The sequence below is a fragment of the Tachyglossus aculeatus genome, chromosome X1, assembly GCF_015852505.1.
Source record: "Tachyglossus aculeatus isolate mTacAcu1 chromosome X1, mTacAcu1.pri, whole genome shotgun sequence".
Lineage (NCBI taxonomy): Eukaryota > Metazoa > Chordata > Mammalia > Monotremata > Tachyglossidae > Tachyglossus > Tachyglossus aculeatus.
Genome location: NC_052101.1, coordinates 43,789,298 through 43,805,827, shown reverse-complemented (window position 1 = coordinate 43,805,827; position 16,530 = coordinate 43,789,298). Strand labels below are relative to the sequence as shown.

The following is a 16,530-nucleotide window of genomic DNA, read 5'->3' as shown; positions in this document are numbered from 1 at the left end:
GCAAGGGACACTCTGTTTCCTTTTAGGGAAGGATAAATCAGAATTAATAGGAGGCATGACCTCAAAGCTGGCTGCTTATTGTCTGATTTACCCTAAGGAGACCCAGTCCCTCAGGAAAATGAAGGGGTAAACCATTCACGGTTGTAGAGGTGGGGAGAAGGGAAATGAAGTCAGAGAGATGCCTGGGAGCCCAGAGGCCAGTTGGACTAAGCAACCCGGCCCATTCTGACACACAACAGTCCCCTGCAAGAAGCAATTTTGTCTCCCCAAAGTGGACAGTTTCTGTGGGAGGCTGGAGCCATGGTGTGTGTTTATGTTAGAAAAAAGGAAAAGGCTTCCTGGTTGCTCCACCGCTTTCTTTGTCCACTCCCCCCACCTCAGTTGGTGCCAGAGGTCATTTCTTTGAGACTGGAAGGGAAAGAGAGTTAGACAACGCCCTTCCTGGAGTCTGGTTAAGGAAAACGTCAGTTGTCGAATTAAGGCAGTGCTCCGAGGCAGGTATTAATGTCCAAATTGCACTTTCTGTATGTTAAAAATCACTCATTATTCCCTTAAAGTATAGGTTGTACTCTGAGACTTTGCACCTGCAACTAAAGAATCACTCCTAATTCTTTGCCTCTGCCACAAAACAGTGGCAGGTGTTACTATAAATGTAGAGGCTCACCAGATACCATGTAATTACGGAGACCAACCCATTTCTTATCCGGCATCATTCCTATTTACTGCCCAAGAGAGTGGCTCAAATGCTGTCATTTCTCTGTGAATGGCTTAGCCTCCCAGATGTCTTGAAAGAGGATACTTTAGGAGGATTTGAGGTAGAGGAAGAAAAGTTGATAGTTTTTGGGTTCTTCTCTTTAATTTAGATGAAACTCAGTTGGGGTGAAAAAGGATAATTTGGGGAAGATGGTAGGATACAAGATGAAGTGTGACTTTATGTAGCAGGGCAGAAAAGAATCGGGCCCTGGGGTAGCACAAGTCAAATATGAGCCCTTAAATACGCTGTTAAAGTTGCAGAAGAATGAATTGTTTTTGGTGAATGAATAAAAACATTCAGGAAGTCTGAGGTGATGGTCCTTCTAGGCTTAGCCCGGTTGTAGTTTTTTTTATGGTATTTGTTAAGTGCTTACTATGTGCCAGGCACTGTATTAAGTGCTAGGTTAATTGCAAGTGAACAAGCTAATCAGGTTGGAAACAGTCTATGTCGCAGTCTTAATCCCCATTTCACAAATGAGGGAACTGAGACCCAGAGAAGTGAAGGGACTTGCCCAAGGTCACACAGTAGACAAGTGGCAGAGCCAGAATCAGAACCCAGGTTCTTCTGACCCCCAGGCCTGTGCTCTATCCACTAGATCATGCTGCTTCTCAATGCTCAGGTTTGGACCTGTAATTTTGGAGATACGGAAAGAGTACAGAGGAGAGGCACAAAATGAAGATTTTTTAAGAAAGGCCAAAGGATTTAGGCTGATTTAAGCTTGAAATCATGAAGCCTTAGGAGTGAGACCCTCAAGATTTTCACTTCGTGTACTTTATGAAGATTATTTGAATACACCAAGGAACCTTGGCCGGGATGCAGTGGGCTTCACTTCTGCTCTTCCGTTGTCTAGAGGGAACTGGCTTTGCTTGCAGCCTGGGAAGTTCAGCTTATACTTGATATTAGGATCAGTTGGGGAATTCAGGATTAGAAAGAACATCTTGGTTGAGCTCAGGGCTGTGAAGAACTCTCAACTATTTCCAAGGGAGGCCGTGGGGGGAGGTCATCTGTGGCCTGTCATTCTACAAAGTGAGAAGTCTTCCCACTCCCCTGGCCCAGTGAAGGCCATGGTTCAATGGGCAGTTCAACTGAACTGTTTCCTAGAAACAATGTCAAATGGCATCAGTTGGATTAATACTCTGGTCCTAAATAGTCTATATGTGTGTCTTAATTTTTCAACCTCAGTCAATGCTTGACTATGCAGGTGGATCAGTGCATTTTATGGTTGACCTGGGGCAGATAATTACATTCTCCCCAACAAATCTGCCCTCCCTCTGCCTTATTTCTTCACCATGACATCTAGAGACCCCAGAGGCGATTGTTTCAGAATTCATTTACTTCTTTTGCACTTATGTACCTACTTATATGCTTTCTCATATAAAGCATTCAGTTTTTTATTTTGATCACTCTATTTGGAAACATTTTCATGGCTGTCTCCCATTAGAGTGTAAATTTATTCTGTGAAGTCATCACTTACTTGTTTGGTACTTCCCAAGCATAGAGTACCAAATACTGGGCAGCTTTTTTCCATTGCCCAGGCAGATCTGGAGCCCCCTGTTTCTATTGCTCCACAAGAGACCATCCCCTCATTTTGTATCATCTTTATCACTCCCCAACCGTCCATTAATCCATATACAAATAATAATACTTGTAGTATTTGTTAAGTACTTACTATGTGCCAAACGCTGTCCTTAGCACCAGGGTAGATGCAAGGTAAGAGAAGCAGCATGGCATAGTGGATAGAGCACTGACCTTGGAGTCAGAAGGTCATGGGTTCTAATCCCAGCTCTGCCACTTTTCCTCTGTGTGACCTTGGGGAAGTCACTTCACTTCTGTGGGCCTCAGTCACCTCATCTGTAAAATGAGGATTGAGGCTTTGAGCCCAATGTGGGACAGGGACTGTGTCCAACCCGATTTCCTTGTATCCACCCCAGCTCTTAGTACAGTGCCTGACACACAGTAAGAACTTAACAAATACCACAATTATTATTATTATTATTAGGTTCATATAACCCCTGACCGAAGGTTGAGAGTACAGGTTATGTCATTGCCCTGCCTCCTAAACTTCACTGTATCTCTCTCCCCACCTACTTCCCTCCTTTGACAGCTGCTGGCTTTCCTGCAAGGACTCTTCACTTTCTATCATCATGGCTATGAGCTTGCCAAGGACTTCAATGACTTCAAGACACAGCTGACAATTAGCATCCAGAATGTGAGTGGACCGAGGGTTGGGGTCTTTGGGTGTACCTTGCTGTCAGAGTGGTGTTGTCTCCTCAGTTGTAGGCGGAAGGGTAATGCTGTTCCACAATCAGAGTGTAAGTGGGGCTAGGCCTTCTGGTGCTCAGAGGACAGCCGAGGAGGAGACCCAGCGGTGAGACTTGGCAATGCCAGTTGAGAGCTTTATCCTTTAGCCAGTTTGTCAAAATGCTCTTTACTTTCTTCAATCAATCAGTGGTATTTATTGAGCTATTTGCTGCGTGCAGAGCACTGTAATAGTAATGATGATGGCATTTATTAAGCACTTACTATGTGCAAAGAACTGTACCAAGCAGTTAAGGAGGGTACAGTATAACAGAGTTGGCAGACACATTCCCTGCCCAAAGCTGAGAAGCAGCATGGCCTAGTGGATAGAGTTTGGGCCTGGGAGTCAGAAGGACCTGGGTTCTAATCCCGGTTCCGCCACTTGTCTGCTGTGTGACCGACCTTTGGGCAAGTCACCTCACTTATGTGTGCCTCAGTTCCCTCATCTGTAAAATGGGTTTTAAGACTGTGAGCTCTCCACCTCTAGACTGTGAGCTCATTATGGGCAGGGATGGGTCTGTCTGTTGTTATGTTGCACTCTCCCATGCGCTCAGTACAGTGCTTCACACACAGTAAGGACTCAGTAAATATGATTGAATGAATGTGGGGCAGGGGCTGTGTCCAACCTAACAACCTGGTATCTACCCCAGTGCTTAATACAGTGCCTGGCACATGGTAAGCACTTAACAAATACCATAAAAACAATATACTTCTGGTTTGTCTTGAAATCTGTAGCTCGGGGATCCGGATTTCCTTCATCAACCTTGCCTCTGTGCAGCTGGCCCTGTGGTCATCTAGGATATGGGTTTGTTGGCAGGATGGGGGAAAGAACTCCTGCCTCCTCAGAGGCTGCAACTTTTGGCATAACACACTGAAGTTTGCAGGAAGTTCAGCTCAACACATTTCCATCTGAGTCTGCCTTTTCTCTCTGTTGAACAGCAAAGTCGTGTAGTGTTTGGAATCCTTTCTCTGACTTGATTCAGCAGGGATTTTAGCCCACTTTACTCTCATAGGTGTGCCCTGCTGGTTTTCTTCCCGCCACCCCCAACCAACCACCACCATCATTATCTCTTTTCTATTCTGGTGTCCCTGCACAGGGGAAGCACTTGATAAATATTGCTAGTGGGTTGAGTGATTGGTAGCTCCCAAGGAATCCTGGGTAGAAAGTGACTGGGTGGATGCCAGCTTGCATTTCCAGTTTAGCTTTTGTCAGGCTGGTCTTTCCTTTCCCCAGCGTCTTAGGGTCCAGGAGGCCTGCAGAGTCTTCCCCTTCTAGACTGTGAGCCCGTTGTTGGGTAGGGACCGTCTCTATATGTTGCCGACTTCCCAAGCGCTTAGTACAGTGCTCTGCACACAGTAAGCACTCAATAAATACTATTGATTGAATGAATGAATGAATTGTGCTGCAAGGCACTGTGGGCTCCTGAAAGGAAGTACACAGCTCCTGGGCAAATAGATGTGCCTTCGTTTGGTTTTAGCTCACAGGACCTTCTCTTCCTGGTGGGTCGGTTTAAGGTGAGGTGGAAAGAGGAGGCCAAATGCCCATTTTGCTGAGGGGGTAAAATCACTTTCATTACAGACAAGGAATCGCTTTGAAGGCACCAGGTCGGAGGTGGAGTCGCTGATGAAGAAGATGAAAGAGAATCCCCATGAGCACAAGAATATCAACCCCAATACCATGGAGGGATACCTGTATGTGCAAGAGAAACGTAGGTGCCCTGGGATTCCCTTTTGCTTTTTCTCCAGGTGGGAAGGAAGTGCTGAATACAGTACAGTTTTCAATGTGAAAATCAATGGTATTTATTAAGTGCTTAAAAAGAGTAGCTCCCTTGGTCTTGGTATGTGAAATCGTGGCCAGAAGGGTAGTCTTCCTTTAACTGCCGAGGGGACCTTGAATTAGGACATGAGTAATGCCATTCTAGGTCAGCAGTGGCTCAACCAGCCCAGTCTTCTAGCTCAGACTGCTGCCCCAAAGAGTGCTTGATAAACAGTATGATGGTTACTTCTCTTGACATGTTTTCTTAGGGGGAATTTTAGCTAGTGTATCCCTAAACCTCTTGATTTTTCGCTCCTTATGTCCAATTAGGGGCCTCATAAGAACATAAAAATTGGCAAGCTGAGTCAGGGTTGCAGGCCTTGGTCCCAGCAGCCCACAGGATAACCTCACAAGCTCCCCTAAAGGGTATTTCTTTACCCTTGCCTCAGGCTGTTCAATGGTAAGCATTTCTGTATCAGGATCCTGGCATTTGCAGAGAGAGGCAGGAACTGGACTGGACTGGACTCCAGATTTCTAGGTTGGGCAAGGCTTTAGGGCTTGCCCCTGTGGGCCAGTGGCTGAAGTTGACCCTGCATTTAGTTATGGCTGATAAATCCCCTGAGCAAGTAGGTGTTAACACCTTTTTTTCATCTCTCTCTTTTTTTTAAAAAAATAGATGTTTCACTTTTAGAAATAGGGTAAGGGAATATTTGCTGTTTTGAGCCTTTTCTTATAAACAGCAACAAAAAAACTCCAAGTGGCTGCCAAGACAGAATTTTTAGTGGCAGACTCACCAACTCACAGGAAACTGAACCCTGGGAACAGGTTTATTTCAGGTTCGGAAGTGCCCCCAGGCCCCCCTTTAAAGTGGAGCCCTAAAAATGAAGAAATAGCAAATGTTACTTGTAATGAACGGCCTGAGGTTCTTCCTTTTCTAATTAGAAATTGTGACTCCTTCCAGATTCTGCATTTCTTATTGAATTACAGTTTGGCAAAAGTCAGGCTTTTATGTTTCATCTGCCCTGAGAATCAGAGCTAGGGTAACTAAGAGCTGGCTAAGAGGCGCCCAAGCTTGACACCAGATCCATCTTGGTAGAGGCCCTAATTCCTCCCTAAGACTTTCGGCGTGGGTCTGGGCCACGCCTGAAAAGTTTTCACTGAAGACAAATGGCTAATCAGCCATTCACTCTCTAAATTGTGTCCCAGTTTTCTCGGTGTCACCTTAATGGTGAGCTGAATGGGAGTTTTCATTTTCTGATTATCTTGTATCTTCGCCAGACCTTAACACAATACTTGACACATAGTAAGAGCTAAAAAAAAAAAACCCTAATAGTAACCATAATAATCACCCTTTTTTTTACTACTTGTCTCCACTAAACCTACAAACTTGGATGAATCCTTCAAATGTTTTCTTTCAGCCAGAGGGATGATATCCTGACCATGTTGGCTCTACACTCTGAGCTTTTTTCCCTGCTCACCAAAAACCCGATAAATCCAAGCCACTCTATCAGTCCCTGACCCTGGATCTTTCAGAGAAAGCTCCCAACCCCTTTGACACTAAACCTTCCCCTGATTTCAGTGGCACCCTCCAGTTATCACTTCATCTTCTGCTATCATCCCTCTCCAAACTCCTCAATGATTTTTGTATTATAATAATAATAATGGCATTTATTAAGTGCTTACTATGTGCAAAGCACTGTTCTAAGTTCTGGGGGCGGGTACAAGGTAATCAGATTGTCCCATGTGGGGCTCACAGGATTCATCCCCATTTTACAGATGAGGGAACTGAGGCCCAGAGAAGTGAAGTGACTTGCCCAAAGTCACACAGCTGACAATTGGTGGAGCTGGGATTTGAACCCATGCATGACCTCTGACTCCAAAGCCTGGGCTCTTTCCCACTGCTTAGTCCTTCCTCCACTGCCCCTTGCAGTCTGGCTTCCACCCCCCACCCTACTGACTCTAGGCTCTCCGAGGTCACCACTGGTTTCCTTCAAGCTTGCCAAGGGCAGAACCACAAAAAGCCGGGAAACATAAAATTGGGCTGTCTAAAGTTTCAGAAGCCCAGCATTCTCTCAAGTGCCTAGTGCAGTGCTTTTCACTCAGCACATTCCTTGAATTGACCAACTAGATTCATAAAAGATTCACTTGCTCTAGAGGCCCTTCTAAATTCTTCCACTCCTGTCCTTATCCTGTTTGGTTGGCAGAAGAGAAAGGGAATCTGGATATTTAAAAAGAGTCATCTGAGAGCTATGGGGTTAACTCACTCCCATACCTTTTTGAAACCTAGTGATCTGAAAACTAATCTAGAAGCAAAAGCATCATAGGTATTGTCCAGCTCTGTGGCAAGAGACATTTCTTTCTAGCTGGGGCAGCGTTGAACTGAGAGAACTGTGTGCTGGGGTTTGGTGACAGGGTGAACATTTTGCTAGGACGGCTTTGTATAATGCAGTGGACATTTTGCTCAGTTTTACAAGACAATGCTCTGTTGCAGGTCACTTTGGGACATCTTGGGTCAAGCACTACTGTACATACACACGGGAATCTAAACGGATCACCATGGTTCCATTCGACCAGAAATCAGGAGGAAAGGGGGTGAGTCACCGTGCTTACTAGAAACTACGTTCAAGTTGGAATGGTTGGAGGCTGTTGACGATGGAAAGATCTAGGTTTGCTTGCCAACACTGAAGGGGCAGGCTGATGAAGCGAATCTCCGGTGTTCTCTCAAGCATCTTGTGCTGGCTATTCCTCCTATCCTTCTGTCACCATCTGGATCTCTCCCTGTGGGTTCTGAAACTCCTTTTCTCCACCCTCCCTCTTCTCTTATAATTCCCTCACTGCTCTGCCTCCAGTACAGATACCTTTTGCACATAAAAATTCTTCATTAATATTTTCTGAGCCCTTAGGATATGGTAGGAACTTTCTCATCAACCTTAGAAGACATGGATATCAATTCTTTGGGAGCTGATATTCTAAGGACAAAAGATAGACAAGTGGAAAACCTAATTCTTCTTATGCTGCTCTTTTCCCACTTTTTGTTTCCTTTCTTTCCCTCCTTACTGGCCTACCAAAAGGTTTTCTTTAGCAGTGGCCCAGTTTCTTTCACGCAGGAGCATGGGCTTGGGAGTCAGAGGTCATGGATTCAAATCCAGGCCCCGCCAATTGTCAGCTGTGTGACCTTGGGCAAGTCACTTAACTTCTCTGTGCCTCAGTTACCTCATCTGTAAAATGGGGATTAAGACTGTGAGCCCCACGTGAGACAACCTGATCACCTTGTATCCTAACCAGTGCTTAGAACAGTGCTTTGCACATAGTAAGCACTTAACAAATGCCATCAGTATTACCTCTGCACCTGTACTAACTTGCATAATTGCATCATTCTGATCTGCTCACCAGGAGCGTAAAGTTGGGGAGGTTGCTTTCTTGTGGATTCCAAAATCCAGGCAGGCAGAAATCCGTGATAATCAGCTCTGTGATTGTAATTCCACAACTTGTATCAGCTGGTTAAGAAAAGTGCCCAGTAATGTAGGATTTAGTGATACCCCTTATCCTGTTATTAGAATGATAAAGCTTTAATTAAGATTTAACTGTATGTATTTATGTTGATTTAGCCAGATTATGTTCACTGAGACCACCTGATCTGGGAATATTTTATTCGTGCAAATAGTTTTGTATGCCCCATTGTTCACTCTGGGTAAAATGTTAGTTTTATTTTATTTTCAAAAGAATCATCAAAAGCAATTTCCATAAGGTAAGAGGAACTATTTCTTTCTTCAATTAATAGTATTTATCAAGCACTTACTGTGTGTAGAGCACTGTAATAAGCTCTTGGGAAAGTATACTAGAATCAGCAGACAAGGTCCTAGCCCTCAAGGAATTTATAATCTAGTTGTAGTGGACTGGCAGATAGGAGGAACAAGGAAAAGGGGATAGGCATGTGAGTTGGTGATTCAATAACAAGGTATGTAGGTGTCATAAATAAGTGCTACAGGTGTTGGTTCCTTTTTTATGGTATTTAAGTGTTTATTATTTATGGGCAGGGAACGCATCTGCCAACTCTGTTATATTGTACTCTCCCAAGTGCTTAATACAGTGCTCTGTGCACAGTAAGCAATCAATAAATACTCCACTCCTCTAGTGCCTAACCTTTTCACTGTCCTTCTGTCTTGCCTATCTCGCTGGGGACTCCAGCCACATGTCCTGCCTTAGGCCTCGAATGTCCTCCCTACTCAAATCTGAGAGACAATTATTCTCTCCCCACTTCAAAGCCTTATTGAAGGCCCATCTCCTCCAAGAGACCTTCCCAGACTAAGCCCCCTTTCGTCTTCTACCACTCCCTTCTGCATTATCACGACTTGCTCCCTTTGCACTTCCTGCTCCCAGCCCCACAGCATTTACATATATAAATGTCATTTATTTGTATTGAAGCCTGCCTCCCCACCCCCAGACTATAAACTCTATATGGGCAGGGATTATGTCTGTTTATTGTTGTATTGTACTCTCCCAAGCTCTTACTACAGCTCTCTGCTCAAAGGAAGCGCTCAGTATATATAATTAATGAATGAATGAAATACAATTGATTGATTGCCAGGCACTGCACTAAGCGCTGGGTAGATAGAAGCTAATCAGCTTGGACATAGTCCATGAGCCCCACATGGGGCTCACAGTCTTATTCCCCATTTTCCAGATCAGGTTACTGAGGCACAGAGAAGTTAAATGACTTGCCCAAGGTCACACAGCAGACAAGAGGTGGAGCCAGGTTTAGATCCCAGGTCCTCTGACTCCCAGGTCCGTGCTCCATCCACTAGGCCACACTGCTTACCTAAATGCTTAGGTGGCGGTGAATACTCATGTGGCAGTTGGAGGGGGGGGATATAAAGTGGGGAAATTAGAAATTAATCAGGAAGGCTTCCTGGAAGAGATCTGATTTCAGAAGGGCTTTGAAAATTCATTCATTCATTCAGTCGTATTTATTGAGTGCTTACTGTGTAGGGAACACTGTACTAAGCCCTTGGGAAGTACAAGTTGGCAACATATAGAGATGGTCCCTACCCAACATCGGGCTCACAGTCTAGAAGGGGGAGGCAGACAGCAAAACAAACATGTGGACAGGTGTCAAAGTCATCAGAACAAGTAGAATTAGAACTATATGTGCATCATTAACAAAATAAATAGAATAGTAAATATGTACAAGTAAAATAAATAGTCATAAATCTGTACAAATATATATACAGGTGCTGTGGGGAGGGGAAGGAGGTAGGGCTGGGGGGGATGGGGAGGAGGAGAGGAAAAAGGGGGCTCAATCTGGGAAGGCCTATCCCGAAAATGGGGACAGCTGGGGCCTGTGAGATATGAAAGAGGGAGTTCCAGACTTTGGGGTGGACCAAAACAAGAGCTCAGTGCAGGGGAGCAAAGGGAATGAGGCCCATTGAGAAACTAAAGTTGAAATGATCAGAGAGTGAAAGCTGGGGCTTAGTGACAAAAGAGAGGATAAGTGGGAGGGAGAGAATAGATTGTGTGCCTTAAAGCCAGCTGTCAGAAGATTCTTCTTGATGAGAAGGGGAATGAGCAATCATTAAAAGTTTTTGAGTGGGGAGATGTATGCAGAAAGACATTGTAGAAAAATAACCTGGGCAGCATTGCGAAGTGAGACTTCACTCTAGACTGTAAGTTCATTGTGGGCAGGAAATGTCTGTTATGTTGTACTCTCCCAACCACTTAGTACAGTGCTCTGCACACAGTAAATACGATTGATTGTTAGAGAGGGGATAAACTGGAGGCAAAGGTGATCAGTGAGGAGGCTGATGCAGTCATTGTTCCAGGATGTGACAAGTGCGGTGACTATTTGGACAGAAAGGAAGAGAAATGTGGTGGAGGAAGAAGTGATAGTGTCTGGTGATAGCTTGAATATAAATTGGGGATAGTGCCAACATTGTGGGCTTAAGAGATGGGGAGGATGCTATTGTTGTCAGCTGTAAGGGGCAAAGCAGGTGGAGGGGATGATTTTTGAAGGTTGTTGAAGAGTTCAATGTTGGACATGTTGAGCTTGAGGTACCGGAAGAACATTTAGGAAGAGATATTCCAGGGCAAGAGGAAATGTGAGATTGCAGAGAAAGAGAGAAGTTGGGGCTAGTGAGATAAATTTGGGTCATCTACATAGAGGTAGGATTTGAAGGTATTAATAGTGAATGAGCTCCCGAAGGGAGTGAGCATAAAATGAGATAAGGGGAACCAGTTCAGGGCCTAAAAAGAGACCATTAGAAGTTGGATGCGAAGGAAGAACCAGCAAAAGAGACCAAGAAGGATTGTTGTATTACACTGTACTGCAGTGTACTGTTCCAAACACTTAGTACAGTGCTCTGCATACAGTAAGCGTCCCATAAATAACTTTGATTGAAAGACCAGAGAGGTAAGAAGTAAGGGGAGAATGGAGAGAGATGTTAGGAAAACCAAGGTTAGATAGTGTTTCCAGAGAAAGGAGTAATCTGTGGGGTTAAAGGAAGCTGAGAGTTTGAGGAGGGTTAGGACAGAGTAAAGCCTGTTAAATATTTCAAGAAGTAATTCATTGGGGATCCTTGGTGAGAGTGGTCTCAGTGGAGTGAAGATAGAAGAGCTATGGGTTAAGGAAGGAAGTTGGGACAGTACCTGGACAAAGGAGACTGGATGATAGTTTAGTGGCATGGTGTGATCCAGAAATGGTATTCTTTAGGGTGGGGGACAGGGGTATGTTTGAAGAGAGAGGGGAAGGAGTCTTCAGAGGACGTATGTTGAAGATAGCAGTCAGAGAGAGAAGTGTGGGTGCAAGTGTTTTCAGCATGTGAAGGGGTGGAGGAACGGGGAAGACTTTGAAAGCATGCAGCAGATCTCTTGAGAGGTGGCTGAAGAGGATGAGAGTGGATATCAGGGGTATGGGAGTTGGGGAAGTGAGGGGGAGACTGGGTATTCCTGATGGCTCTGATTTTTGCCAACAAAACACTTGCCAAAGTAATTAAGAGTGAGCGTGAGGGTGGGGTGAGAGCACTGGTGTTTTAAGAGGGAATAAAGGTCAGGAATAGTAGTTGGGGAGAGTGGTCACGGATGTTGCTGAGGGAGAAGTAATGTTGCTGAGTGGAAGAAAAAGCAAAGGTATAGCAAGCAAGGATGAGTTTGAAGTGGTCCAAGTCAGCCCGATGTCTGTATTTGTGCAGGCCTGAATGTACTGAGGCTTGAGTGCGCAGGCAGAGGAAGTAGGCTGGGGATTGGTGGTGCAAGATCGATGGAGGGACAGAGGTATGAGGGAGCAATAATAATAATAATTATTATGGTATTTGTTAAGTGCTTACTGTGTGCCAAACACTATTCTAAATGCTGGGGTAGATACAAGTTGATCAGGTTGGACCCAGTCCCTGTCCCACATGGGGCTCACACTCTTAATCCCCATTTTACAGATTAGTTAACTGAGGCACAGAGAAATTGTGACTTACCCTAGGTCACAGCAGACATAGACTCCCAAGCCTGTGCTCTCTCCACTAAGCCATGCTGTTTCTAGAGTAGAGTTGAGTCAAAAGAGGCAAGATTGGGTAGGGACTGTCCACTGTCCACTTGGTCTGTCCCCACTGTGACTATTTGGACAGTGGGGGCTGAGCTAGACTGTGATCTTGTTGTCTAGACTGTGAGTTTATTGTGGGGAGGAATGTATCTGTTTATTGTTATAATGTACTCTCCCAAGCGCCCAGCGCTCAGTACGTACTCAGTAAATACGATTGAATGAATGCTGAGAATGATACAGGGAGGACTGGGAATAGCACATTGATATTCACCCCTCACCCAGCCCCACAGCACTTAAGAACATATGTATCCATCTGTAATTTATTTTAATCCCTGTTCCCCCCTCTAGTCTGTAAACACCTTTTGGGCAGGGATCATCTATACCATATGTACTATATATATACTATAGTATATCATCTATACTCCATTGTATTGTCCTCTCCCAAGTGCTTCCTACAGTGCTCTGTGCATAAGCACTCTAAGTGCCATTGACCAATTGTATATGTTGATGGTGGAGCTAGAGTGGTGGTTTTGGGGGTGACACTGTCTTCCAAGTGCTTAGTACAGTGCTCTGCACACAGTAAAGTACTCAGTATGAATGTCTGATGTGCTGTACCAGGTCCAACCTGCAGGAGAAGAGAGAATACTGTGGTGGGAGGCATGGAATTCCCCTCTGCCCTTCCTCCCCTTCTCCAGGGTTCAGAATTAATGCCGTCTCCTCATCTGTTTCATTAGGCACCTTTGCTGCTCAACCAGAGGGGATTGTGTCACTGGTGTGGGGGATTTATTCATTTAATCATATTTATTGAGCGCTTATATATGCACAGCCCTGTATTAAGCACCTGGGAGAGTAATAGGTGGGTTTGTTCACCAAGCAGATCCTGCCTGATGGAACTAATCAGAGGTGAGAGCAGAAGGGGCAAATCCTGAACCACTACTGTAATTTTTTTATGGTATTTGTTAAGCGCTTACTCTGCCAGGCACTGTACTAAATGCTGGGGTAGATACAAAGTAATCATATTGGGCATAGTCCCTGTTCCACATGGAGGTCACAGTCAGAATCCCTATTTTACAAATGAAGTAACTGAGGCACAAAGAAGTGAAATGACTTGACCAAGGTCACACTGCAGACAAGTGGTGGTCAGGATTAGAACCCAGGTCCTTCCAACTCCCAGGCTTGTGCCCTATCCAATTGCCATACTGCTCTTTCTGTAATTGGAGGATTCCAAAAAAACCAAGCCGCCCAGAAACCTTTCATTGTACAGTGCTCTGCACATAGTAAGTGCTCAGTAAATATGATTGAGGAAGTCCTAGATTAGCAAACCCTACACCTGTCATTCATTCATTCTTTCAATTGTATTTATTGAGCACTTACTGTACTAAATGCTTGGGAGAGTATGATACAACAATAGACACATTCCCTGCCCACAGTGAGTGGGGGAGGTAGACATTAATATAAATAAATAAATTACAGATGTGCATATTAAGTGCTGTTGGGGCTGGGAGTAGGGCAGGAACAAAGGGAGCAAGTCAGGGTGACGCAGAGGGGAGTGGAAGAAGAGGTAAGGGGGAGCTTAGTTAGGGAAGGCCTCTTGGGGAAGATGTACTTTCAATAAGACTTTGAAGCGGGGTAGAGTAATTGTCAGATTTGAGGAGGAGCCTTGTCTTCATAGGAATTGGATTAGGGAGCAAGAACGAGTTGGGAGGGAGTCGACTTGTACTTCCCAAGCGCTTAGTACAGTGCTCTGTGCACAGTAAGCGCTCAATAAATACGATTGAATGAATGAATGAATGAATGAATACATGGATGAGGCACGCTGCTTGAGTTGGGTAATTTGGGGTGGCCGACGTGTTGGAGAACAGAGTTGTGAGTTCTCCCTTTGTCCTTTTCTATGGCCATGGGAAAATTGGCCATTGTTGATTGGGATTTACCTGCTTGCTTCTTAGTGGAGGAAATAAAATCACCCCAGGCTTCATGAAGGATGTATTGCTGCCTGGACTTGTTTTTTTTTGGTTCTTATAGTGGCAACAGAGCATTACTTATCTCAGTGGCCTTGACTTCAAATGACAGCAGGGGCTTTGCACACTGGGGTGATGACAGAGGTGGCTGGGGGAGGGAGAAGGAATACAGCCTGGGCGAGTCGGATCGCAAACAGGGAAAATTTTGTCTATGGTGGGGACACCTGTTGGAGTCTGCTCACCATGGCTCGATGGATATAAATAGAAAGATATGAGCTTTAATAAAAAAGGTAGCCTTTCCTTTTCTAGCCAAGAACTTTGATGTGACCATCTCCCTTTTCTCCTCCCCACCAATTTTTTTTTTACATGTGCCTAGAGCACTGGGTGCAAATGGAATGTCTTCCATAATCTATTTTTAAAGTCACCGAGAGCTCAGCAAATACCATGCTTTCTTTACAACCTTTCATCTCCTGTGCTATCTTCTGAGTTTAGCGATTTGAGTTTCATTTTTAAGGGTGATAGGGCAGGGGTGAAGGACAGAGTGCCTAATGAGCACCTGTTGTTTTGGAAGCAGCCTGGCCTAGTGGATAGAGCACGGGCCTGGGAGTCAACAGGACCTGGGTTCTAATCCCAGCTCTGCCACTTGTCTGCTGTGTGACCTTGGGCAAGTCACTTCACTTCTCTGTGCCTCAGATCCCTATCTGTAAAAATGGGGATTAATACTGTGAGCCGTATGTGGGACAGGGACTTTGTCCAACCCGATTAGCTTGTATCTACCGCAGCGCTTAGAACAGTGCCTTGCACATAGTAAGTGCTTAACAATTGCCCCAATTATTATTATTGTCCCCCACACCCAGACTTCTGAGTGAAATTGGCCTACCCCATAACTTCTCTGGATACTTCAATCTGCCAGCTACAGAATCTGTCTTTTGAAAGATTGGGCCTTAGTGACTGACAAAAAGCTTGTCCTCTAGATGTTTTTAGGGGGCCTAGTATAAATCCACCTCCTCCAAAGCTTCCCAAGAATCTCTCTAAGAGCCAAAATGATGAATTAGGGTATTGACCTTACCTTGAGCAGCAAAAATCTCCCTTCCTGCCTTCCAAGCCCTGTTCCTGCTTCCTCACTAGATTTGATCTCTGGCTGCTGAAGGGAGAAGTGGCATGGCCTAATGGATAGAGCATAGGCCTGGGAGTCAGAAGGACCTGGGTTCTAGTTTCGGCTCTGCCACTTGTCTGCTGTGTGACTTTGGTCAAGGCACTTCACTTCTTTGTGCCTCAGTTACCTCATCTGTAAAATGAGAATTAAGACTGTGAGCCCCATGTTGAATAAAGTGCCCCATCTGGGACAGGGGCTGTGTCCAACTTGATTACCTTGTATCTACCCCGGGGCTTAGAACTGTGCCTGACACATAACATGAAACAAATACCATATAAAAAAAGAAAAAAAGGAGTTATGACCTAGACTTGCTTTTTTAAAAAATCAAGAATGCCTTCACTTATCCACTCTCTTCTACCACTACACTCCAGCTCATACTCTTTTCTCACAAGCTAACCTACTTACTGTGCTTTATTCTCATCTCTGCTGCCACTAACTCCTTGCTCATGCCATTCTCTCTGCTTGGAGCTCCCTCCCATTCATTTCTGACACTAGTGCTCTCTCCATATTCAAAGAGCTTCGAAAGCACATCTCCAATCAATCAATCAATCGATCGTATTTATTGAGCGCTTACTGTGTGCAGAGCACTGTACTAAGTGCTTGGGAAGTACAAGTTGGCAACACATAGAGACAGTCCCTACCCAACAGTGGGCTCACAGTCTAGAAGGGGGAGACAGAGAACAAAACTAAACATATTAGCAAAATAAAATAAATAGAATAGATATGTACAAGCAAAATAAATAGAGTAATAAATATGTACATGCCTTCCCTAATTAATTTATCTTGTCTGGCTATATCCCCTCTGACTGACTATTACATCAGCAGTTTTGTGGCACCTGAACACTTGTGTATTCACAGTCATCAGTACTCCTTTTGCATATATCTTGATATTGCTTAGTAAGAATTCATATACATGTTCTCTTTTCCTTATTTCAGGAAATTATTTTGGTGTCTATCTTCCCCACTAGATTGTAACCCCTTTGAAGATAGGGATTGTTTCTGCTAAATCTACTGTACTCTTCCCAAGCATTTAGTAAAGTGATGATGATGATCCTTTTTTCTCCTCCTTTAGAATTACACTAT

The 16,530-nt window shown here is 44.5% G+C and overlaps 1 protein-coding gene across 2 annotated transcripts in view; it reads left to right on the top strand.

Annotated features, from left to right (window-relative positions):
• The window catches only part of ARHGAP26 (Rho GTPase activating protein 26), a 488,708-nt gene that overhangs the window by 165,826 nt on the left and 306,352 nt on the right, over window positions 1-16,530 (top strand). For both annotated transcript variants that reach the window (XM_038739982.1, XM_038739983.1), the window contains exons 7-9: window positions 2,859-2,963; window positions 4,632-4,761; window positions 7,300-7,400. In XM_038739982.1, coding sequence (XP_038595910.1) covers window positions 2,859-2,963; window positions 4,632-4,761; window positions 7,300-7,400 — 336 coding nt within the window. The remainder of the gene's footprint in view (window positions 1-2,858; window positions 2,964-4,631; window positions 4,762-7,299; window positions 7,401-16,530) is intronic.